The sequence below is a fragment of the Enhydra lutris genome, unplaced genomic scaffold (genome assembly GCF_002288905.1).
Source record: "Enhydra lutris kenyoni isolate GAN:26980312 unplaced genomic scaffold, ASM228890v2 scaffoldscaffold7, whole genome shotgun sequence".
In the NCBI taxonomy this organism is placed as follows: Eukaryota; Metazoa; Chordata; class Mammalia; order Carnivora; family Mustelidae; genus Enhydra; species Enhydra lutris.
The window spans coordinates 1,311,292-1,337,412 of record NW_019154091.1 but is presented as its reverse complement, the minus strand read 5'-3'; the positions used below and the strand labels follow the sequence as shown (position 1 = coordinate 1,337,412).

General features: G+C 44.8%; 1 protein-coding gene across 4 annotated transcripts in view; it reads left to right on the top strand.

Annotated features, from left to right (window-relative positions):
- LOC111142039 (stabilin 2) overlaps positions 1-26,121 on the top strand; it is a 167,851-nt gene that overhangs the window by 73,759 nt on the left and 67,971 nt on the right. For all 4 annotated transcript variants that reach the window (XM_022494966.1, XM_022494965.1, XM_022494968.1 and 1 more), the window contains 13 exons: positions 2,246-2,308; positions 5,039-5,125; positions 5,862-5,948; positions 7,110-7,221; positions 9,713-9,893; positions 12,526-12,619; positions 13,821-13,979; positions 17,013-17,108; positions 18,778-18,873; positions 20,335-20,382; positions 22,120-22,256; positions 22,691-22,805; positions 25,252-25,329. In XM_022494966.1, the coding sequence (XP_022350674.1) occupies positions 2,246-2,308; positions 5,039-5,125; positions 5,862-5,948; positions 7,110-7,221; positions 9,713-9,893; positions 12,526-12,619; positions 13,821-13,979; positions 17,013-17,108; positions 18,778-18,873; positions 20,335-20,382; positions 22,120-22,256; positions 22,691-22,805; positions 25,252-25,329 (1,353 nt within the window). The remainder of the gene's footprint in view (positions 1-2,245; positions 2,309-5,038; positions 5,126-5,861; positions 5,949-7,109; positions 7,222-9,712; positions 9,894-12,525; positions 12,620-13,820; positions 13,980-17,012; positions 17,109-18,777; positions 18,874-20,334; positions 20,383-22,119; positions 22,257-22,690; positions 22,806-25,251; positions 25,330-26,121) is intronic.

Genomic DNA, 26,121 nt, shown 5'->3' with positions numbered 1-26,121 from the left:
TTCCATGGCAACCAACTTGGGTGAGCTGGTTTTATTCAGAGCACCCCAAATCTCAACACTGCTGTACATGGGATCTTTCAGTTCCCATGGAAACCATACCCCTGAAGTTGCCACAATAATAGGTCTGGGTCTTTCTTTTCAGAACACTGCAATAATACTTCAATGATTGTTCTCAAAATATCCTTGGAACATGGACATTGAACGAGGAATAATGGCCTCATTTTATAGGTTTTATTTACCGATCCCTCTTCTTATCATGAAGGCTGGAAATAGCTGTTTGGTCACCTGGTAGAGGATTGTGGCTGGTTCCCCTGATATGTTTTAGGATATTGTATGGGTACCCGTCCTCCACGCCAGTCATATACCAACTGGGGGATCTGATTCCATTCTGGTCATCCCTTTTTAAGAGAGGCAGAAACTCAGTCACTTTCCTAGCCAGTCCCTGCCAGTGACTAATATTTGGTTCATTCTTTGAACAAAATAGTTTTGGCAGGTACATCGCCTACCTTGGGCCAGGGTGAAGATGAGAACAGGCCAGATAAGAATAGTCTCATTTTTTATCCCAAAGGCGAGAGATTTTGGAAAACAGGGCCTCTGCTGAAAAGATTCAGTAAGAGTCTAGTTATTGACTTTAGAGCTTCCCCATCCCAAGTAGCTGCCATTCAAGTTCAAGGAAAGAAGTCTATGCAGGGGTAAGGGCATCCCCAACTGCCTGCCTCGTGGCAATGTTGCTCTGTTCCAGGTTGCTTAAAAGCTTGTTCTCCAAATTCCCAAAGGAAATAATCTAGATGTGGGTTTGAGCCACAACCCAAAGGATCTGGGTTTAATAGAGAAAAGAGCTTCCCAATACCCCATATCTTAGGATAGAGTCTTATTTTACTATTTTCTCTGGGTTTAAAGTCAGATCTATCTGCTCTACATGATTTAGGATGGTTTTGATTAGATCTGTTAAGAGTCCAAAGCTGGGATGCCTGGATGGCTCAGTCAGTTAAACATCTGCCTTTGGCTCAGGTTATGATCTCAGGGTCCTGGGATCGAGCTCTGCGTTGGGCTCCCTGCTCAGCCGGGAGTCTATTTCTCCCTCTCCCCCTCCCCACCATTTGTGTTCTTTCTTGCTCTGTCTCACCCTTTCAAATAAATAAACAAGTACATAAAATCTTTTTAAAAAACTGCAAATGCATTCTCTGCAAAGTATTTGGGGTTAGCATGAGTAGGAGCAGCTGGCACTCACTGTCTAGGAGTCTCAGTTTTCACCAGCCTGAGCCCATAGCTGGTTTTAGTCTTGTATGTTTGGATTTTAAAGGTTTAATTACTAATTCTCTGTACTAGTTAGCGTCCCTGCAGGAAACAGAAGTTACCCCAATGGTTCAAATGAAGAGACTTTAATGAAGATGCTACTAGAGGGGGGTGGGCAGGGCTAAGGAGACAAACCAGTTATGCAGGAACATCAAGGAGAAGCAATGGAAACCATTACCACCCCGAGAGGTGAGGAGGGGAGAGCTAGGAGGTACCTGAACCCAGTGAGAGCTGGAAGAGTGGAGGAAGGTGACATCAAGAAGGAGCTATAGTGAAAGTGCCCAAGCAGAGAGGTAGGGAAAAAATACCTCAATCTTGCCCTCCTCCTACCCACTAGCATCCTGCTGGCTCTTGCACTGGCCAAGACCATGAAGATGCTAGGCAGGGGAGGCAAGAGAACATTCTTTCAGGTCTACCTGCTGGAGCACAGAGCCCAAAGGAGAAGATCAGAAAATCAATTTGGAGAGATTTGGAGGCACTCATCCCTCTCCATCCTCCTGAATTCAAGTGAAGCGAGAAGCTCAGGGAGACTAAAAGGCAGAGATTCAATGCTCAGCTTCGCTGCTGCTAAGCTAATTGGAGAACAAGGCTATCATGCGTGACCAGTGCTAACGCTTCATCTCTGGCACAGGTAGACAACTGCAATGCTTCCTCAGGGACAGGTGCCTCTACACAGTGGAGAGTCAATCAGAAACCTCAGGCTGGTGGACAGTCAATCTGACCTTGAAAGAGGGAGAGGAGGAGGCTGCTCTGAGTGAGATCGGTTCCAGCTCCCAAACCCTCTGGCACAGGCACTGACTTCCCTCCTTCTCTCCGGGGAGGTGCCAGTAAGGAGTAGAGAGGGAGGCCAGGAGTGGTCCCCTGGAAGAAGGAAGCATGAGGTCAGGTAGGGTGGTCCCCTGCTCCCTCTTACAGGGATGCCTATACTGATCCTTGTCTTTCCTTCCAGGGCACCTGTGTGAGCTGCTCTCTGGTGTATTGGAGCAAATGTCCTGCTAATTCTGAGCCCACGGTGAGTGTGACAGCTTCGAGAAACCACACATCACCCAAACAACCCTACTGGTGTTGCTTCTCATCTTTCTACCTTTCTTCTAAAAGATATAAATTCCAACTGGGGTAACCTCAGATTGGCTCTCAGCCTAACAAAGGGGAGAGGGTAGAAAGCCCACTGTATGGGGGAGGGTAGACAGAACTGCATTTGAATCCTTGCTCATTAACACTGGGTGCATTGTTGAACCTTCTTAAACTAAGGTGGTTTTTTTTTTTTTGTCTGTAAGTAATAATAATAATAAGGGAATTAGCAGAGATAAAAACCCAAGTACAATACCTAAATCAAGTGGCTACTCAGTAAAGGTTCATTTCTTCTCTACTTCACCCTCTTAAGTCTGTGTAGGGGAGTCAAAGCTTTGCCTTCACCATCTTAAGGTATCCGGCTGGGCCTGAGAATTAGATTAACAAGAGAAAATTCACAGATTTTATGTGTACATGGGAGTGCCCATAGGAAAGCAAAGACCAAAGAAATGGCAAAACCCAAATGTTTATGTGGATGTGGTAGATCAAATCAAGGGAGGAAATTGTGGGAAAGTCACTGAAATGTACAGGGAAGCTAGAGGAAATTTAGAGTTATTTTAACAAGGTCCATTTGTGCAGCTTTTTCCTTGCATCAGCTTCTTGTCTCTGTGACAAGAGGTCTCTTTTGTCCTGGCACAAGGAGGACATCTTCTACAGGGGAGCTTTATCTCCTGTTCTCTGAAAGGAAAGTGGGGGAATCAGAGTGTCCCTTTTCTGTCTGCGGTTTTTCAAGTATGCCTTGAGCTCAAAACGATCCTTATGCCAAAGAGGCCAGTTTGGGACTGGCATAGTCCGCCACACGTTACTCCTGTTTGCTCTTCCCAAACACTTTTCCAGATAGAAATACAAGGACTATCAAGAGAATGACATTAGGACCATCAAGCCCTTTTCAAGTTTGACTGAATTCTGCATATGTCTATTGAGAGCTGGTTCCCAGGGCATAAAGATGAATGAGATGTAGTTTTGTTTTGTTTTCGTTTTTGTGTTGAGAAGATGTAGTCTAACAAGGAAAACGAGATCATTCCACAATAATCCAGAATTCATATGCCAAGTGCTCTACTGGTGACAAAAGCAAAATGCTCCAAGGTAAAAATTGATGATCGAAATCTCTGCCTAAAATTTTGTCCTGAAAAAGAGCATCCCGGTGAGAAGTATCATTCAACACTAGAATAGGTCGCTAAGGAAGGAGATGAGCTCTTTAACACAATCCTACTGAGAAGCATTTAATAAAGCAAAACATGAACATTAAATGGCACAGGTGTGCAGATAGTTATTTTTCTCAGTCAAGCCATAACCCCTAAGTCCAACAGGATGCTGTCAACCGGGGAAAATGGAGAGGGAGGAGAAGAGAGGAAATCATGTTGACTAGCATGAGAGTGACTGCTGTGTGCCAGGCATTGTTCTAAATGCTTTATATAGCAAACGTCCGAGGTGGGTATATTACCATCATAGCCCTCGTGTGATCTGGGAATGAACATAAGGAAACATAAAACACTTTGTACAAGGTCACACAGTTAATACATGGCCAAACCATGATCCTACATCACCACAGCCCAAGTAAGGAAGAGAAGGAGAGAAAGAAGGTGGAATTAGATACACGGGTTAGAACCAAAAAAGCCCCAAATCTTCCCTTCCCAGCCTCCCATGGTCTATACTTACTTAATTATCCTGAGAGCCTACAAGAGGACTGAATAGTCTTTCCTCAATGATCTCAGAATTCCTTTACATAGCTCAGATTTTAGGATTTTACAGCCCATGAAGTTCTCAACACTACCTTCTTGAGCTGGAGCCTAAGAAGACGGGGTGTCTCCACATCGTTTACCTAACATAAAACTTGAACCAGAGACAGAATGCTTAGGATAAAACCCGAGATCAGCATTATCGTCCCATTCCCCAGATGAGGCATCAGAGGCCAACAGAGACTACATGACTTGCCTGTGATATCCTAAAGTAAGGACGCAGTAAGACCCATTCTTCTGGACCTGCCCCTTACTAATGGGGCTCTTTAGCAAAAATATTTACCTGTTGGGGCCTCGGTTCCCTCATCTGCAAAAGAGGGATGAAAAACAGCCACAAGGAATTGAAGATTGATGATCTTATATGTACAGTGTCTCTGCCCCTAGTGGGTTCTTGATAAACGACAGCTCTAGATAATTATGATCAGGCACCAGGGGTTAGAGAATGGAAGTTGCATTTAAGACTTTCCCACGTACACCTACGCATCACTCCTAAGAGAAAAACTCAGACCACCCCTATTTCCTTTGGTGGATTTTTCTACAAATAGAGAGGGACTCTCTACTGGCTCCACAATTTCTATGTAGAAGGAGCTTGGGGATGGCTGTTGATTGGAAGAGTGTGGCTGAGCCCCACTCAGGATGAACAGCAAAGTGTTCCCTGCTCAACTGGCAATGTCTGCCCTGGCGGGAGGGAGGGTCAAGATAAATGTGCCCAGATTTATGCCAGTCCTGGCCTGTGTTCTACCAACAAGGAAACAGAGGCCTCAAGAAGGGGACTAAGCTCTGGCGGGGAGACACATGAGCTGGAGAGCTCTGGTGATCTTGCCTGACGTCGAGGGGAAACGGAAGCAGGCTGTCAGGGTATGAAGCCGAGCAATGCCCAGAGGACCTCAAAATGCAGACTCAGTGCTTTTTTCCCATTTGCTTTCTTCCAGACACTCTTCACACACAGATGTGTCTACACTGGCAGAGTAAGGAGCCTGAAGAGTGGCTGTGCCCGGTACTGCAATGCCACAGTGCAGGTGAGGCCTTCAGGGCCACACGCCTGGGCCTCAGCATCTGTGAGGTGACATGGTGCCCATGGCCTTGGCAATGTCTTCTTGCAGGGGAACGGTACGGGGGGGACTCTCTCCACGGGGTCCAGGTCACCTCCTTCCCTGCACCCATCCCTCCTATGCTTCCCTCTCGCTCTTAACAAAGAGCCCACACTCTTGAAACTCCCCCCATGGACCGGCCACTGCCTCATGTCTGACCTGTCTCTGATCCTCCTTCCGACCCCAGAGTGTGCACACTTGCCACTCCCTCCCTCAGAATATTTTCCAGATTTTCCTGGGACTGATTCATTGTTTAAGGGTTTAACTCTCACTCCCTCTGTCACCACCTGATCCATAGTGGCCTCCCCAGGCTCCTCCCACCTTTGCCCCACCTGCCACCACTTCGTTACAGTATTTTGTCTTCCCAGCACATACAGGTCTCTTTTTTAAAATTGATGGTCTCTTCCTGATGATATAGAGGATGGGCTCCATGAGCACAAGCCTTCACATCTTGTTCTCACGGTGCCAGAGCCGGCTTGGCACTCAAGGTCAGCCCTCAGTACACGTGTGGTGAGCACATGGTTGAACACCAGCCATGCCATCATCTGCAGAAGAAGTCGAGCTAATGTTGTTTATTACAATAATGGAAATTAAAATGTATTTCCTTTGAGGAACTGGCACTCTGCTCGTGCTTTTAAAAGGCAACATGTGTTTTGTTTCTCAGATACCAAAGTGCTGCAAAGGTTTCTACGGGCCTGACTGCAACCAGTGTCCTGGAGGCTTCTCGAATCCATGCTCGGGCAACGGCCAGGTGATGTAAACTGTTTCATGGGTGCTGAGCTTGACCTGACCTAAGTCAAGTGGAAGAGTAATTTTTAAAACCACTAGACCTAGAAGTGCTACAGTGCCAATCACTGTTCGCAGAAAGTAAAAGATACAGATCGGTTGCTCAAAGAACAGAAGGTATCTGTAGCAGAAGAAATTTGGGCCAGGGATGGATGGTGGCAGGGGTAGAGAGTGGGAAGTCTGGAAGTGTTCCAATGTCTGCGCTCCTGCTGCTGAGCATTTGACCTTGGATAACTCAATGAGGCTCCCTCTGACCCCACTTTCCTCTTATGGGAGGAGAGCATAGTCTCCTGCATTGATCTCCAAGATTTCTTTCAGGATGAAGATTCTGTGATACTTAAAAAAAGAAAAAAAAAAAAGACACTGCCCAGTGATTGCTTTTTATTAACCCACCTCCAAAACCTAGTAAAATATAAAGGCCCAAACTTATCTCCTCTAGCTTAGAGACCAGAGCTAAACAAACAAAAGTAAAAGTAGCTGTGGTTCACATGGGAAATTACAGATCTGTGCATTTAAGAAACCACATCTAAAATATGCCCCCATCCAGGGGAAGGAATAACTGCAACCATAGGTTGAGGTGAGGCAAGAACAAGGCAAAGCAGTCACCAATTAACTACCACAGCCCATGGCAGGAAGCCACCGGTGCCCAACTCTGGTACACAGTGATCCTTGCAAAGCCAACCTTGAAACAGCTGAAATGGGGAGGTGGAAGGTGAAAAGTCTTATACTGCAGGGGTAAAGTCATAAAGTCATAAAGCTGAGCAAGCCAAGCTCTGGAAAGAATGGCCAACCTTCCTTCTGAAGGCCAGTGGCTGGTCACACCATCCCTCAAGCATTGTTTGTAGGTTCCAACTTCACCATGGTGACACCCTTCCTCCTTGGATGACTTCCCATCAAGTTTGAAATCCTGACTCAGGACCCCAGACTTGTCCCTGTTTTAGCATCTTAGCTGATATCAACATGACTCTACTTTCCACGAGTTGTCCCAGAGGGCCATGTCTAGCTCTGATAGACATGTCAGGTAGAATCTGACATCAGAGAAGTTAGGCAATGACACAAAGACATCTGGGACTTCTTTACAGTGGAGCATTGTCCTAACGCCCTCAGGGCCTGCCTTTGCTTGCAGTGTGTTGACGGCCTCAATGGCAATGGGACATGTGTTTGCCAAGATGGCTTCCAAGGCTCCCAGTGTCAGTTCTGCTCTGATCCCAATAAATATGGACCTCGGTGTGACAAAAGTAAGTGGCACTTCTGGAACTTTCTCCTGCTCCTCAGCTGGGTTCCCTTTGGCACAGCAGCAAAGCAATAATGCAGGCCAGGTGCTGTGTGCCCCTTTGCTTGGTGTATACCCTCATCCTAGACCATTTTTCAAGCACATGGTTCTCAATCTGTAGCCCATGCCAGACTGTGGGGTCCCACTGCAGAATTTCTGAGGCAGCAGGCCTGGAGTGGTATTGGAGAACTTGCAACTGTAGCCAGTTTCCTGGGAGTGTAGCCAAAAGACCACTCTTTGAAAACCAGTCCCTTAAGTTTTCCCCACAAACCTGAAGTGACCATGGGCTCAGTAGCAAAACACAGACTCACACTCTACCTTTCCAACAATCCCCTTCTATCAGCTTCCCCCCCTTGCAAAATGTGTGACTTTGTGCAAGTCACTCCCCCTTCTCTAGACCTCAGTTTCTTCATCTATAAAATGGGAATAATAATAGTAATTACCTCATAACGTTAGTGCAAGTTATAAATAGAAAACACTTGCCTTGGGACAATGCCTAGCACCTAGAATGCAATACAAATACACTAGCTCTTATTATTAATCTGTGAGTGTTGTTACTGTTGCTGTTATTCTAAGTTCAGTGACATAAATATCAGGAAGCTCGGAGACCAAGAAGAAAGTTCCACAACAGAAGGCATTAAAAAAAAGATGCAGTTATTTGATCTTAGAAAATGCATTATGCCTTTAAAACTGCAACATTGTGTATATTTAAGTAGATAGATACATAAATATACAGAAATAAATATAGATATATATTTCTACGCTAAGATTAGAACTTGAAAGAAAAAAAATGAATAGATGTGTTGGCCATGGAATCAAGCCAGCCCAAAGTTAAATCCCCACTCTGCAACTGACAGGTTGTATGACCTTAGAAGAAGTCTCATTGAGTCTTAATTTCCCCATCTATAAAATGAAGATAATAACAGTACCCATGTCATGGGTTTTTGATGAAGTTAGACCATAATCTAGGGCCATAACACAGAGCTTGCCCCAGCAAGAAATCAGTAGATGAAGCCATTCTAATTACTGTCACTACTAACTCCATTCGCTGGTTACAGAGCACACAGCCCTTCCCCTCTCTCACCTGGTCTGATCTTCACAACCACCTCTCAAGATGGGCAGGAAACCAGAGCACAGCAGGATCATGGCTGCTGATCCTAATCCACTGTTCTTTGTGTCAAAAAAGGTTTCTGAGAAACAAACATAAGGTTTTATTCCAAAGCCTGTCAATGTTGGTGTCTTTATGGGGCCAAGAGAGCAGGATGCTGAGGCCAGGGGAAGCCGTGGAGGTCTCCACACCAATACCTCCCATTCAGGTCTGTGGCTACCCAGCAGCCCAAGCAAAAGAGCCACCTCTTCCTTCTGGGCCCTTGTCCCTTGCGGATAAAGTCCTGACTTGCTTAAAAGTTTATGGAAAGTCTTTTGTTTTAAATCCAGTCATGCTTTTCTAGCCCACTCACTGTGTCTCTCTTTTCTGTCCTGGTTGTTGGCTACAAGTACCCACACAAACTCCTCTCCTAAAGCCCTCCTGGGGCAAAATCACAGAAGCCTTCCTTTCTGATCATAGCCAAGCCCCCAAACCCTTGCCACCTGACTCGAAGGAATTTTGCATCCTTCTTTTCAACTCCTGCATGCATAGGAGCCTGAGTTGGAAGCACACATTGCAATTTTTTTAAACACATCATCGAAAGCAAAGTAAACCACAAAAGTTTAAAATGATCACAGGCAAACAGAAATACCAGCTAATATCCTGAATTATGATGTTTGCACATAGGCAATCTTAGCAGCAAATCAGGCAATATGTGTCACCTCTCTGGGCCTCAGTTTGCTCATCTGGAAATGGGGATGATAAGAGTATCTACCCTCTGAGGCCGGTGACTGTTAATGAGATGGTACTGTTAAAGGCTGGCCCAATGCCTAGAACAAGGTCCGTGTATAAATATTGGCCATCAGGTAGCACTGGTTTGCTGTGATAGAGAGTAAAGAACAAGTATGTAAGCTGCACATATGTCAGAGGCCACACCAGCATGAGAAACTGCTTCTACTGATTCCAGAAAGGTGAGAAATTTCCAGACTGAGCTCTCCAACCATAAAGTAAATGAAGATTGAGTTCCTTGGCATCTTTCTCACACACACACACACACACACACACACACACACACACACACACCACACACACACACCTACATACACATACACACAAAGCACTTCTGGGACCGAGTTCTTCCCATCCTTGATGGGACAGTCAAGCTCACCACACACTGTCTCAGGCCCATAGAGAGACACTTGAGAAGCTAAGATATAGCCTCCAGAGCCCCCCGCAGCTCAGTCCCAGGTTCTGCTCTGATGGGCACAAGAAGGGGGTGAGGGGAGGTGGTCTTTCTCCTCCATGACCATGTGCCCCATTGCTGTGCTTGTCTCCCGACCCCCAAATATCCCTCTTCCTTCTCTTCCAGAATGTCTGTGCATTTCTGGAACATGTAACAACAGGATCGACAGTGACGGGGCCTGCCTGGATGGCACGTGCAGAGAAGGCTCTGCTGGGAGGTTCTGCCACAAGCAGACCTCCACCTGTGGGCCCTACATGCAATTCTGTCACATCCATGCCACCTGTGAATACAGCAATGGGACAGCAAGGTAAGCCTGTAGGGTACCACCCTTAAGAGCCCACAGCCTCTGTGCCACCTGTACATAGACCCAGCCCCTATCTCAACTCTTTGCAAACAAAGGCCTGTTTCCTCCAGCTGCCAGTGTGGCCTTTGTGGAGAAAACCTCAGACTGAGCTGGGTTCAAACTGCAGCACTCCGTGCTCTGAAACATACCAACTGCGTGACCTTGGGCAAGTTACTTAACCTCTCTGAGCTTCACTTTTCTTCATCAGGACAATAAGGATGATGTTGCCTATGTAGTAGGGCACTTGTGGAGGTTATAAAAACTGGATGTAAAAGCACCCAGCACCAGGGGCAGCTGGGTGGCTCAGGTGGTTAAGTGACCGACTCTTGATTTTGGCTCAGGTCATGACCTCAGGGTCTTGGGATGGAGCCCCGAGTTGGGCTCCACGCTCAGCAGGGAGTCTGCCTGAGACTCCCTCTCCCTCTTCCTCTGCCTGTTCCCTCATTCAAGCTCTCCACCTCTCTCACATAAATTAAACCTTAAAAATAAAAAAATGGCACCCAGCACCAGAGCCAGCCCATCATAGGTGTTCAGTCATGGAAATTATGATTATTATCATTATTCATGTGAAGAAATGAAAATATGTCCACCAATGTCCAACCCTTTAAGAAAAGCCTTTACTGGGCGCCTGGGTGGCTCAGTTGGTTAAGCGACTGCCTTCAGCTCAGGTCATGATCCTGGAGTCCCGGGATCGAGTCCCGCATCAGGCTCCCAGCTCCACGGGGAGTCTGCTTCTCCCTCTGACCTTCTCCTCGCTCATGCTCTCTCTCACTGTCTCTCTCTTTTCTCAAATAAATAAATAAAATGTTTAAAAAAAAAAGAAAAGAAAAAGAAAAGCCTTTACTTCCTAGAGCCATTAATAATAACTCTCCCATTCAAGACATCTTACAGGAAATCGGGTCTTGGTCATTAGATCACCATTTGTTTCCCTAATAGTGTCTAATGTATGCCCCGGGCTTGGAGATGGGGGAGATGGAATGTCAGAGGAAATTTTCCTCTCTGGGACCATCTCTGGTTCAAAGGCAGTAACCACCTCAAAAAAATCCTGGGAAACACAGAGAAAGTCTGATAATCTTGGCCTCATTTTTACAGCACTTTTCTTAATTTGTAATTTGCATAGTTAGTTACTTCCCTGTTTATGACCTGTCTCCCCCACTAGACACTAGGGTATTGCCTACTAGGGTAGGCAGCTTGGGCCCAGAGATTGTCCTTTCTCCTCCACGGTAGCACGACAGAAATGCATCTGCCTCGGGAGTGAGGATCTACATCTGTGCATAAGGCAAAAATCACATGTTATCCAAACTGTCCTTAAAACCTCTGAAACCACTCACAAAGGGCTATCGACACGGGTCTGTATATACTACATACACTTAGGTAAATCGAACACTGTTGGAACAGATTAATCTATCTTTTCATCTGGGGACCAGATAAAGCGTTTTGTTCCTCATGGAGCCTTGATACATGAAACTTGATACATGAAACTATTTAAGTTCTTGTGAAGCACCTGTGACTGAATTTGAGGCAAACCATGTGGGCTCTGGTGGAACCACAGGGGACACATCACCTCTTAGAAGAGTCTTAATAACTATTGGTGGGCCAGATGGATGAATGAACGGCCCATTTGATAGTTAAAGTATCATGGCGGGATATTTTGAGAGGAGCGTCTCAAAGGGTGAGGAGACAGTCAACTATGTGAGCTCATGGAATCAGGCACTTTGAGAGGGTGGTGTTCCAAAAAAAGGAAGTCTGAGGAACAGAGAAGAGGGGTGTCTCACCTGACCAATTTTTTTTTCATTTTTCATGTATCATTTATGAATTGAATGCCAACATATCTATAGTCATCATATAGGTTTTTTTTCCTACAAATCTAACCATTATTTTTCAATATTTTACAAACTGACTCATAGAAGAGGGGTGCCTAGGTGGTTCAGTTGGTTAAGCCTCTGACTCTTGGTTTCGGCTCAGGTCACGATCTCAGGGTCATGAGATCGAACCCCACATCAGGCTCCACAGTCAGTAGGGAGTCTCCTTGAGATTCTCTCTCTCTCTCTCTCCCTCTGCCCCTCCCCTCTGTGCTCTCTCTCAAATCAGTAAAAAAAAAAAAAAAAAAAAAAACTGTCTCGTCGAAGAGATGGTAGATGTTCTCTGCGGAACCACAGATAATAACTAGAGGCAGAATCCCGCCCCATCAAAGCAGTGACGCTGCCAGATATCGGACCTTGCAAGGGGCAAGTGCATACAGGAGTCCTGCTAAATGCTCCCCATGCTTTATCTCACTCCCTTAATCTTCACAGCTTTATGAGGGAGGTTTTAGACTCATTTTCCAGACGAGGAAACAAAGTCTCCCAGAGGTTAATGGACTCAGCCAGGGTCACACGATGCTAAGAGGTGGGGCCTGAATTCCCTCTCGGGCATGTCTGACTGCAGACCATCCCACCCCCAGTGCCTATGCCACCTTTACACCGGCTCTGCCCACAAGGGCAATGTGTCAGATGTCTGGCCAGGAACCGTTCACCCCCTGGCTGTCCGGCCTTTTCCTGGGTGGTGGCTGCTTACATTTCTGGGGCTGATTTTGTGCACTTGCTCTTCATTGCAGCTGTGTTTGCAAACCAGGATACAAAGGGGATGGAAGACTCTGTTCAGAAATGGACCCTTGTGCAGAAATCACGAGGGGGGGATGCAGCCAAAATGTGAGTGTTGCTCTTTATTTCCAAGCTACCTGGTTTCTTAGGAAATCCTGAGGGAAGGCCTTGGAAAAAAGTGATATCTGAAGGCTTTTCATTGCATGAAGCACATTTGCCAGAACCTTGAGTTTTAAAGACGATGCCAGTGCCTTCTGTGAGCTTCCACTTCCTAAATCCGTGTGTGTAAGGGATGTCCCAGGATCACAGGAGTTGGGGTCTTTGGGCTCTTAATATTGGAGGTTATTAGTAATAAACCAGTGATTCAATGTTACAACTTACAAGCAACGTGAGTGTCTATGATCTCATTTCTTATTTCCCCACCCCAAGCCAATAATGTTCTTACCCCCATTGTACTGATAAAGAAACTCAGGCTCGGGAACACTAAGTGTCTTCCCCTAAGTTCTATTATTGGGGAAAGCCCAGTCACATATCCCAAACCCACGGCTGCTTTTGAATATCCCTGCTACTCCCGGGACCTCATCACCTCCATTCCCTATGCACAGTTTGCTACCTGGTCTCCCCGCTGCTTCACTGGCCCACCTGTGCATTCATTGCGCATCCATAGCCAGAGTGACGTGAAGCAGATCGGGTCATGTTTCTCCCATGCTGAAACCCCTTCAGGAGCTAGTGTGGCTTAGAAGGTGAAATCAGATGGGAATGCCTTGCCCCACCCCACCAGATCCCCCTGGTGCTGGTCCCACCCTCTCCACAATGAACCTGGCACCTCCTTCCTCTCCCACTGTCCTTCAGCCTCCTAGGGTGCTCGGGCTGAGAGGCCTGGAGTTGCTACAGCGGTTAGGAGCTTGAACCTCAGCATTCTGGAGACAGGGTTGCTGAAGTTTTGTGCTGTGTGACCTTAGGGAAGTTACTTACTCCTCTCAGCCTAGCTTCCTTATCTGTAAAGCAGATAGTAACGGGACCTTCCTCAAGATCATGGGTTATACCAGCGAAACACTAAGAACGGTCCCCCAGCTCCATAAATGACAGCAATGTGCCTGGGGCCAGCCGTTAGCTGGCCCACAACAAGCAACACTGTTCTCTAAATTGTCTCCTGTTTTCCGTGGATCTCGGTGCAAAAGTGCATTTTAATCATTTCTATCGCACTCCATGCAAACAAGCATTTCTAAGGGGTACCTTCTTTTTTTGCTTTTGGAATCATGTGGCTGGACTGAGTTTTAGAGATTCGCTGCTGCTTTCCACCCCACAGGCAGAGTGCGTCAGAACCGGCATGGGGACCCACACATGCGTGTGCCAGCAGGGATGGACCGGGGACGGCAGAGACTGCTCGGAGATCAACCACTGCCTGCTGCCAGGTGCTGGCGGCTGCCACGCCAATGCAACCTGTTTGTATGTTGGCCCGGGGCAGGTAGGTGTGCCGAGGCAGAGAGCAAAGGGGAGCAGGACTCCTCTGGTGGCTTTTACCCGCTGGACACAGCAATACTTTGTCTAGAACTTACTGCAGCTTTTTAATCATTTGTAGTAGTGAGAATGGGTTATCATAACTAACCTGTGACATAGGTACTATTTTTTTTCACCTTTTGACATTCTCCACTCATTTAACCCACCCCCACCTCACCCCAGCCTCTGGCAACCACCAATCTGTGCTCTTTATCTGTGTGTTTGGTTTCAGGTTTTGGGGTTTGGGTTGGTTTTTTTAAGGTTCCCTATATAATTGAGATCATATGGTATTTGTCTTTCTTTGTCTGATTTATTGCATTTAGCATAATACCCTCCAGATCCATCTATGCTGTCGCAAATGGCAAGAGCTCATTCTTTTTCATGGCTGAGTAATATTCCATCGTGTGTGTGTGTGTGTGTGTGTGTGTGTGTGTGTGTGTGTGTGTGTGTGTGTAGGGTGGATATGATATACATATCACCTCTTCTTTATCCATTCATCTATCCATGGACCCCTGGTTTTTCTTCCATATCTTGGCTATTGTAAATAATGCTGCAGGGAGCATGGGAGTGCAGATATCTTTTTAAATGTAGATAGATATTCAGAAATGAAATTGCTTGAAGGTATGGTAGTTCTATTTTTAAAAATAGTTCTATGTTTAATTTTTTGAGGAATCGCCATACTCTTTTGCACAGTGGCTGCTCCAGTTTACATTCTTACCAACAATGCATGAGTTTCCTTTTCTCCACTTCTTCGCCATCACTTACTTTTTGTGTTGTTGATAATAGGCATCCTGTCAGGTGTGAGAATTCATTCTGGTTTTGATTTGCATTTCCCTGGTGCCAAGTAATGTCTAGCATCTCTTCATGTATCTGTTGGCCATCTGTGTGTCTTCTTTGGAAAAATGTCCATTCAGATCTTCTGCTCATTTTTCAAAAGGATTGTTTATTGTTTTGTTATTACATTGCCTGTGTTCTTTGTATATTTTGGATGTTAACCATTTCTTAGATATATAATTTGCAAGTATTTTCTCCCATTCAGTAGGTTCCCTTTTCATTTTGTTGATGGGTTCTTTTGCTGTACAGAAGCTTTTTAGTTAGATGTGGCCCTGTGTGTTTATTTTTGCTTTCATTGCCACATAGGTGACTAGCATTAGTCCCATCTTACAGAAGAGAAAACAGGCACAGAGAAGCTAAGTAATTTACTAAATCATGCTGTAAGATTCACACACAGACAGTCTGACCTCAGAGCCCCCTCTTAAGCACCTGACCACACTTTATAATTCTGTAGCACCTGACCACACTTTATAATTCTGTAGCACTCTACAGTCTGTGATCACTTTCACTTAACCTCCTGAAAGGGAGACTGAGACAGAGAAAGCTGCTGCTCAGGAACCAGTCTGCACTTGGGAGGTAATGACAGCTGTACTGTGACCATGACCGTGGAAAAGTCTTATTCATGAAAGAGCTTACTGAGGTCTTATGTCTCACCACGCATTTGGCAAACAAGTGTATTCATTTTTTGCCTCACCTAAATTGCCAGATTGCATTTGAGAAACACAAAATATATCCTGGTCTCTGTAATAGTTTGCTAAGGCTTCTGTAACAAAGTGTCACTAACTAGGCGGCATAAAACAACAAAAAGGTATTGTCTAACAGTTTTGGAGGCTCTAGCTCCAAGATCAAGGTGTGGGCAGGCTTGGCTCCTTCAAAGGGCTTGAGGAAGAATCTGTTCCATGCTTCTCTCCAAGTTCTGGGTGGTTTGCAGGCAGTCTCTGACATTCCTCAACTTCTCCATGCATCATCCTGGTCTCTGCCTTCATCATCACAGGGAGTTCTCCCTGTGTGCATGTCTGTGCCTGAATCTCCCCTTTTCATGAGGACACTGCTCATATTGGATTGGGACACACCCCATTCCAGTGTGACCACATCTTAACTAATTACATAATAATAATCCTACTTCTAAATAAGGTTACATTCTGAGGTCCTGGTGTCAAGATTTCAACATGTGAATTGGGACTGGTCATTTCAACCCATAATACTATCTATCCCCCTCTCTCTGCTCTTTCTTTCTGTGGATAAAGGCATCCTAATATGGGAGATGGAGGAAGAGAAAGGTTTTTTTATAGTGCCATATTAGAAGTAAAATACACTATCTCTAGGATTGCCCTAGAGTTACCAGTAGTTAACTGCCAGTAGTAACCAGTTGGCTTGAGAACTTCTAAATATTCCAAATAGGCAGAAATCCTAATTACCATGAATACTTATATAAAAAAACACAAAACAAACCACATTTGGCTCAATATGTTAAGGTTGGGGGATACAGGGAGGTGCTACCCTGATACCAAGTGGAGAGGATTAAACACCCATGTTTATAGGGTCTTGCCCTGCCACATAAAGATGTATATGGGTGCTTCTGTACACATATACTTTCATCTCAGAAACAAACATTTACCAGCGCCTGGGTGGCTCAGTTGGTTAAGCTTCTGCCTTCAGCTCAGGTCATGACCCTGGGATCCCCTCCTCCCTGCTCATGCCCGCTCACATACTTTCTCTCTCTCTCTCTCCTGCTCTCAAATAAATAAATAAGATCTTTTTAAATAAAGATACATACATTTCCTTTATAAAACACACATAATGAATGATACATTGTTAAAGATAAAAATTCATAAATAGAAATTCTATTCCTTTCTTCCCACAACTTCCTGGGTTGTCTTGTCTCATGTAAGGCGCTTCTGGGATAATGAATTCAAAAAGAAATGCCAGGGAACTCTCAGATGAAATGTAACACAGAATGTGCAGATCAAGAACTCTGGAATCTGAAGGACAACAAACAAAACACATCGACTCAGGGGGCCAAACAGCTATGACTTTCGTGGCTTGTTTTTCAGGCCATGTAATGACGAGGCATGAAAGACACTTGTTTTCTTTTTTTTAATTTCTTTTCAGTGCAACAGTATTCATTGTTTGTTTTCAATCATCTCTTTTGTTCTTGGAATTATAGAATGAGTGTGAGTGCAAACAAGGATTTCGAGGAGATGGGATTGATTGTGAAGCAGTCACTTCATGCTGGGAACAAACTGGGAAATGTCATCCACTGGTAAGTTACTTCATTTCTTTCATCATTTAAAAAAAAAAAGGTTACTTGAGAAAGAAAGAAGTCTAGTTAATTTCTTATCTAGAACCTACTAATGAACAAAATCTTTCCTCCTCCCAAAGAGAGTCCCCAGGCAGAATGTGAGTAGTTCTTACAAATGTCACTCCAATCCAAAGCTTGGATGAACAAACGTACAATTGCCAGATAAAGGACAGCCTTCCCAGCTCAGTCAGAATGTCAAATAAATAACAATCCTTCAGCACGAATATGTTCCAAAGATTACATAGGGCAAATTTATACTAAAAATTATCCAGAACCTCTCTGAAATTCATATTTAACTTGATATTTTTTATTTGCTAAACCTGGCAATTCTTAACTGACTGGATGACTGGACTCCCATTTTGAATGTCAGAACCTAACAAATTATTGGTGAAAATGCCCATCCAACGGTAGCTTGTGCCTTGTGTCTACATTATGGAAGAGCAGGCAAAGATATTAGAGCTGATCATGTTCATGTTTTCAAAAGAACATCATTAAGCACCCAACATCAGAACCAAGGAAGACAACCCTTAGTCACAGTTCTTTTGGGTGCCAGTAACAGAATCCACACGAATCAACTTAAGCAAAAAAGGAATTTGCAGGGAGTCCTCCCAGGGTAGCTCCAAGGGCAGGAAATACAAGTAGACCTCCCAAGGATCCAGAATCAAGACCCAAAGACATCAAGATCAAGGCAGCCTTTTCCTCCAAACCTCTGAGACTATGTGATTGCTCATGTTGCTTTTCTCTGTGCACCGCTTTCTCTTTGTCTCTCGCTCTCTCCCAACTTTAAATGCTCCCTTTGTATCTTGGGGTACACATCTCCCTTTTCTTAGATCAACATCACCCTCCACCCCCAGTGATGCCCACTAACTTATTGGCAATTTATGTCCCAATTCCAAATCATAGGAGAAAGGAGCTGGCCATCCAGGGGTCCAGGGATCCAGGGGTCCACATATGAGCCAGTCATTTCTGGCCAGGGAATGTGGTGACATATTAGGAACATGGTTGCCAGAGCCCACTGCTATGTGGGGGAGGGTAGTTTTTAAAGAAAAATAGGGGAGATGCCCCCCCAGTATCCATTTCTCGAGAATCATGAGAGCACTTCATAAATCTGAAGGAGACCCAACACTTTTGCTTCATTTAAGACCAATCAAGCCCTGATGTTCTAATGGTGAGAAGGTACTGCAACTGTCTCTTCATTCCAAAGCACAGAAGAACCAACATAGAGTCGTCAGATAAAATAAGTACAGGACACCCAGTAAATTTACGTTTCAGATTGACAATGAATCCTTCTTCAGCCTCAGTGGGCCCCAAATGTTACATGGGACATGCTTGTACTAAAACTTACATGTTTATCTGAAATTCAAATGAACTATATGTCCTGTACTTTTATATGCTAAATCTGTGAGGGATGAAAAGAAAGAATTTAATTGTGATTAAGTAGGAGCTGCACCAAACATACAGACAGGAGACTTCCCTTACAACAGGGCTAGGTCTGTGGGTCCCTCCTAGCATCTTTCAACCCCAAAGTTGCAATTCTCACCTTTGATGGAGCCTGAGGGCTCGAGGATGTAACTGGGAGCTAACTATTTGTTAGGATGCCAAATGGTTTCTTTTATCTTTGTTTTATCAGGCAACCTGTCAGCTTACTCCTTCTGGCCTCTGGAGTTGTGTTTGCCAGGAGGGCTATGAAGGAGACGGCCTTCTGTGCTACGGAAATGCAGCCGTGGTAAGTCATCCAAGATGAACTCATGTGCAGAATAATAAAGACAAAACTCTTAAAAAAAAAAAAAAAGCTCTTGGCTAGGATGCCTTTAAGTATTCTACCAGTCTGTGCTCCAGAAGATCATACAGGAAGTAAGATACTCACTCATTTTGCAAACAACTTAGCCTCACAGCTCCCATTGCCAGCTTGGCTCCCCGTCCCAGGGACCCAGCCTCCCGGCTTTCTGCCATCAGCTCAGGTCCCATCTACACAGTCCTCTCCCTTGGAGCAGCCCCTTCCGGGGATTACTCACACATCTCAGCTCTTGTACCTGTCAGTTTACTTGCTGACTATGTGACAGGTATTTACTAATTCATCTGATAACCTCAACTACTTTCAAAAAGGAATTGAGACAACTCTGAGATTTATTGCCTCATTGTAAATTTGTATATGATAACTATTGCCATTCTCATGGTGTTTGATAATTTTAAAATGCTTTCCCTTGCAAGAATGTTCATAACCCCAGCAGCCAGGCATCCTCATATTCATTTTTCAGGTAAGACTTGAGTCCTCAGAGATGTTAAGTGACTTACTCAAGATCACACAGGTAGTGGTAGATGGCAGATTTAGGAAATGAACCCAGTCTTTTGGAACTCAAGGTCTAGTGCATCCTTTAGCACTCCTGCACACATGACTGAGGTATTGGTGCTGTGGGAATCTTTTCAAGTCTTAACTTCCCCCAAACAAGTGTAAGTTATGTGAGAGCAGAAGTCATCTTTTCCCTTTTGTATGCCTTCCCTTCATTCCAATCTGGTGCCTACAGCCGCGGTTCAATATATATGTTCATGAACATAGTCCACAGTGGAAAGTTGAGAAAGAAGAGTGGCTAAGACATCCTGAGCACGTCCCGCATGCCAGCCTCCATTCTAAGCACTTTAAAACATTAACTTCTCCAAATTTCACACTGACCTATCAGTTGGAGCTTTCATTATCCCCATCTTACAGGCAAGAACATCGAACCCAGAGAGACCAAGTAACTTGCCTAAGGCATTAGGCAATGGCCAGACCAGAATGAAAACCAAGGTGGTCTGGCTCCACATTCCACGACACTACTCAATGTTGGCTCGGAAAGGGGGCTGTCATTGAGCTCTGTGACCCTCCCTAGGGTGGGGCATCATGCCCTTAAAAACTAAATTCTGGAAGAGCTTCAAATAGTGGTTCCATCTGAAGTTTCTGGAATTACTTCTTTATCTTGAGTAGAGAGGCTAAGGGAGCTCCTAAGCATGAAAGAACTGTGCAGCTCTGGTATAGGGAAATTCAACTAGCGGGCCGCCATTCCAATTGGTGCAGAAAATGAGCTGAGCCCAGCCCCGGGAAGGCTAAGTGCATGCTGTTCCACGGTTCGCTGTGATCATGCTCATTCACTATTCCTTCTCTCGTGTTCTCTCTGATCTCTCCCTCCCTCCCCTGCATGACACAAATAAGGAATTGTCATTCCTCTCTGCGGCAGCTATATTTAACCAGTGGATAAATGTGAGTACCTTCGTTGGAACTTCGGAAATGTATACGATTTTAGAAATTTGGAATGCATGTAACAGAAAACTGAAAACTCAGCTGGTAGGAAGGAGGGAAAACAATTGTGTAGAGCAGTGGTCCTCCACCCTGACCACAATTTAGAATCACATGGAATGTCCTGTTTAAATAGCCATGCCTCGGCTCCCACCACAGACACCCTGACTTGACTGATTAGAGGGGCACCCTGGTCATCAGGGCATTTTCAAAGCTCCCCAGGTTGGGGCGCCTGGGTGGTTCAGTGGGTTAAGCCTCTGCCTTTGGCTCAGGTCATGATCTCAGAGTCCTGGGATCGAGCCCTACATCGGGCTCCCTGCAGGGATCTTGCTTCCCCCTTTCTCTCTGGCTACTTGTGATCTCTCTCTCTCTCTCTCTCTCTCTCTCAAATAAATAAATAAAATCTTTAAAATCTTCCCAGGTGATTCTAACATGCAAGCAGGGCTAAGAAGTTCTGGTCTGGGTTAAGCTAGAGGGGTCAACTTTTCAGCCAATTCAAATATATATGTATCACTTCACTCATCGAGAGTTCTTTTTTAAAAAGTCAATGTAATTCATTACTGCCACTCACCGAGTTGAATTTGGGGTTTATAGTTGTAATCTGGGATAATCCATGGGTGTTTAGCTCTTCGCCCAACATGCTCCAAGGAGCTTCTTCCTCTCCCCTGGAAAGTTCTATGATGAAGAATCCAATCTCCACTATACCCAGTTGTGGGCATCTCTGTCATCTTTGCATGAGTGGGCCAAAGTGCCATCACGACCGCTGGTATATCCCCTCTGAGAAGACACATGCCAAGATATGGAGTGCCTGGTCAGCACCAACCTGGGACAGCTCCCAATTGCTTCTGTGTGGAGCCTCTCCACCCCCGCCACGTGAAAGAACAGGGACTCAGAGTCCGGCTGCACATGCTGACTTCCATATAGGCCAAGCCCACATGCATAAGCTTGCCCAGTGGCATAGTGGACCCAGATCATCCCAACTCACGAGAGCATATCTTCCCCAAACTCACCTTCAGTGCTCTCACACTGGTAGCTTGAAATCAGCCATGGTGGGAGGATATACACCACAGAAATCAGGGGATGTTACAAACCAGGGCTTTTTGCTTGTTTTTCTTGGGATCAGTTCTTAAACATAAGTGTACCACTTCAACCCAGAATTAGCTCTAGGTCTGATTTCAGGCCTCCAGTCTGTCCCCCATGCTGAAACATTTCCTATAATCTTCCCACATCCTTATTCCTAGGGCATCCAAGTGTTCTTTTTTTTTTTTTTAAAGATTTTTTAAATTTATTTTTCAGAGAGGGGGGGGGGAGAGCATGAGCAGGCAGAGTGGCAGTCAGAGGCAGAAGAGAAGCAAGCTCCCTGCTAAGGAAGGAGCCCGATGCAGGACTTGATCCCAGGATTCCAAGGGCTCTTAAGGCTCACACATCCACACACAGGATCATCAAGACTATTCTCTGGTTCTTTGTTTAGAGACCTGGAAAGTTTGCCTTTTGACAAAGCTCACACATTTAAATAAAAAGAATGTGTCTCAGAGAATATGAGGCACCAGTGGGTGGGATGGAATTGGGAGAGGGGTCCCTAGGACCTTGCCAGTGTCCCTGAAATTACTTCCCTGGGAAGTCGTCATCTCTGCCAAGCATTCAATCCACTCTGTCCTCTAACGTGAGCCAGGCCGACTTTCTTTCCCTCCTGTGATTCAGAATGCTTCTCTACAACCCATGCTGTCTGCTGCCTCAAACCTCACTGTCCTCGTGCCTTCCCAGCAAGCTATTGAGGACATGGATCAAGATGAAAAAACCTTTTGGTTGTCCAAGAGCAATATTCCAGTCCTAATAAAGTAGGTATTATGTATTTTATTCTTCATGATATCTTACTGGCATCCATGTGAACAAAGTTCAGTAGAGGGAAGCCACATGGTCCTTGAGAACCACAGAAACCAGCATGTTCTAGGACACTCCTCACCTCCTTCCCCCAGGATGGTAACAGTTAACATTATGGACAGCCAACTCTGTGCTAACTACCTCACGTATAACTCAGTTCATCTCTCAACAACCCTAGGAAACAGGCATTAAAATTACACCTATTATACAGATGTGTAAACTGAGGTATGGGGTGATTCCATAACTAACCCAGGGCTCCATGGCTGATAACTGCAGGGGAAGAGTTCAAATTTGGCCATCTGGCTCCAGAACCTATTTTCTTAACTATTCAATGATACTCCTTCATGCATTGATATTTCATGATAGCCCTTCTGGACTGTTGTTGTTTTAGGTACCATATGCTGCTGGGCACATACAGAGTGGCAGATCTGCAGGCTCTGTCATCTTCAGACATGCTGGCAACGTCTCTGCCTGGCAACTTCCTTCACCTGGCAAAGGCAGATGAGGTAAGAGAGTTCTGTAACCTGTCTGCTAAGTGGAAACATGTCATCTATGTTTGTGCTGCCTGCTTTGAAGGTCTGTGTTATGAAAATCTCCAAACATGAGCAAAAATAGCCCAAGAATAGAATGTCCATGGGGGCATCACCCAGCCTCAACAACTGTCAACATATATTGATACACACACACACACACACACACACACACACACACACACACTCTTACACGTTACCCTCTAGTAGAGATGCTCTAAAATGTAACCCTCCACCCACAGCTTGGCCACAAGGCTCTTCTTGGCAGACCACAGACTGATCCTGTGAAAGAATCCTAGGTGAAAGGATCCTGTGAAAGGATCCTTTCCATGATTCTGGGTAAAGGTTTCCCAATTTCACAACTGTGGCTATTTGTATGTGATGAACTAAAAGCTGTTATCAGTAACCAATTCGTTGAGTGACTACAGGTTACAAAAATTTGATGTCAGGTTAGAGTCAGTCAACCAACCTTTACTGAGTACCTATGAGACACCAGGGGCTCAGTGCTGATGTCAGAGCAACACACAAGGAAGAGCCACCACCCCACGGAGGCTCAGCCTCTGGAACTTACCGCCGTGTGTCCAGACTTGGAGTCAGCCTTGCGTTGGGAAGTTTGGCTGCCTTGAGGCCTATGCCAGTGTCTGACAGCTCTGGCTATGAATTGCACAAGGTGAAAATGAAGATTTTACTGGGAAGTGAGAACTGCTGCATCAGTAGGCCATGAACCACCATCTAAAATGTTCTGGGATTACTGCTCTAAAACATTTTTACCTTCCTACTCATCAGTGACAGAGATGATGTCAGAGAAGATGACAGAGTGCTGTGAAAAGGGTCTATGGCTAGCATTGCTGGAATGTATGTGCCTCATCAGATCATTCTTTGTTGAAAGCAGGAAAGAGTTGCATACAGTTCCATGGATTCTTGGCATATTATTGTTCTAATTCTAGTACATTACATACCTGTATCAGACAATGGGGTTGTGCTCCATCGGTGTTTTAAATTATTGTTTCTCCTAACAAGCATGAGCTGAGCACCTACCCTGGGCAGGCTTATCCTGAGTTCTCTGCATTCAGAGACAAATCAATGGGACCCTTGACCTGGAGGAATTAACTACCAAAGACACATTTTTTTTTTAAGATTTTATTTATTTATTTGTCAGAGAGAGAGAGAGGGAGAGAGAGCAAGCACAGGCAGACAGAGCAAGAATGGCAGGCAGAGGCAGAGGGAGAAGCAGGCTCCCTACTGAGCAAGGAGCCCGATGTGGGACTCGATCCCAGGACACTGGGATCATGACCTGAGCCGAAGGCAGCTGCTTAACCAACTGAGCCACCCAGGCGTCCCCAAAGACACATTTTAATGAGTTCCTGGATCTGATACAAATGTCACCCTTTAACCAAAAGAGATGTGCAAGGCAGCCAAAAGTGTTTTCTCCAGGGCCTTCACTGAGCGACTTGGGGGCTGTCAGGGTAAGACAAGTCCCCTTATTCACTTAGGTTCCCAAGAGGGATTTCAAATAAAGGGTAAGGGTGGGGGAAGAAAGGAAGGTAGAGAGTGGAGCCCAGCTGTGCTGTGGCTGGTTGGTGGCTGGGTGAGTGTGTAGATTGGGTAATAAATATTCTTGAAAAGTAACTGGGTTCATTTGGATCAAGAAAGTCAGGGGCTGTCCATATGAGTTTGCTAAGGCTGTTATAACAGCGTACCACAAAGGGAGTGGTTCAAACAGCAGAACATTTTGTCTCATGGTTCTAGAGACCAAAGGTCCAAAATCAAGGGGTGAACAAGTTTGGCTCCTGAGGGCTGTTGGAAGGGGCCATTCTAGCCTCTCTCCTTGGCTTGTTGATGGCCTTCTTCATGCTCACACAGCATTCTCCCCGGACCATAGTCTGAGTCCAATTTCCTCTTCTTAGAAGAACACCAGCCATGTTGGAGCAGGGCTGACTACAATGATCTCATTGTAATGAGATTACCTCTATAAATACCCTATTTCCAAATAAGGTCCCATTCTGAAGTACTGGGGGTTAGGAACCCAACGTACGAATACTGAGGACACAGTGCAACCCACAACACCATCTACAGGGTTTTTCAGACTACAGGTTCACTTTGGTGAGCCTCAACCAGCAGTCTTTGAATGAAGTAGAAAAGAACAGAATTGGTATTCAGGGGCCTCCCCAAAAGTAGAGGAAAGTATCATTCCATTTTAAGTGTGTGTGTGTGTGTGTGTGTGTGAGAGAGAGAGAGAGAGAGAGAGAGAGAGAGAGAGATGCCTAGTGTGTCACAATTTAAAGATATTTCTAACTTCAGGTCATAGTAAAAAATGTGATAGTCACTACTGCTTGAGAAGTATAAAACCCAGAAATAGTTTCAATCCCTGAATTTCCTACCCTATGGAGATTCACCTTCCCACTGTGCTTTGCATTTACAGACTGTCACAATTGAAGGAGCATCTGTCATTGATGGTGACAACGCAGCCACAAACGGTGTGATACACATCATCAACAAGGTACACGCTTGCCACCTGCCATGCAGACAGCATCTCCTCTGACTTCAGTTATTACTTCTGCACAGGATGCTTGGTAGGGGATGTGGGGGTGGAAATACGTTCCTCTAATGGAAAAGTAACCTGTGTTGTGCTCCATGACATTAATGTTCAAACTGCTTAGAGGTTCTCTTCATCCAGTCAGACTCCGTTCTTACTTATTCAGCCTTTATTTGGCAATGGCTCCTACATCAAGTGTGACCAAATATGTTATATTTTTTATTTATGTGAATATCTTAATCAAGAACTGGAGGACAGGCAAGTGGTTATGCATTATTTTTCCTCTCCCCTTTCTCCATGATTTCACCCTAAAAAGATGGGGTAAGGAAGTCCTAGAAAAATATGGAAAAGGGTAGATAAAGTATTTTGAAATTTTCATTTTCTTCTAAGACACAATGCAATAGTATTCAAAGGTACAAAATAAAACAAAAAAGTATAGCGGGAAACACAGTTTTAAGCTATCCTGTAATTTTCTGTTACTATATTAGGATTTTCATTGAAAATTAAGGTTAGAATTTAAGGTATATTGGGAACTTTCAAAAGGTGGAAAATTGGAAAAGACAATTAACTAATAGTACTTTAACTAAAATTATCCTCACTTGGCACTTCTATACTCACTTTTGATTTTAATTTACAGAAAAGGTCAACTATTTCTGTGTAGGAAAGAAGCTATTTGTAATATGCCTGGGTGCATTATTTTGCAAAACCTTGCAATTCCCTTGTATTACCAAGAAACATTAAGAAAAACAACATTTT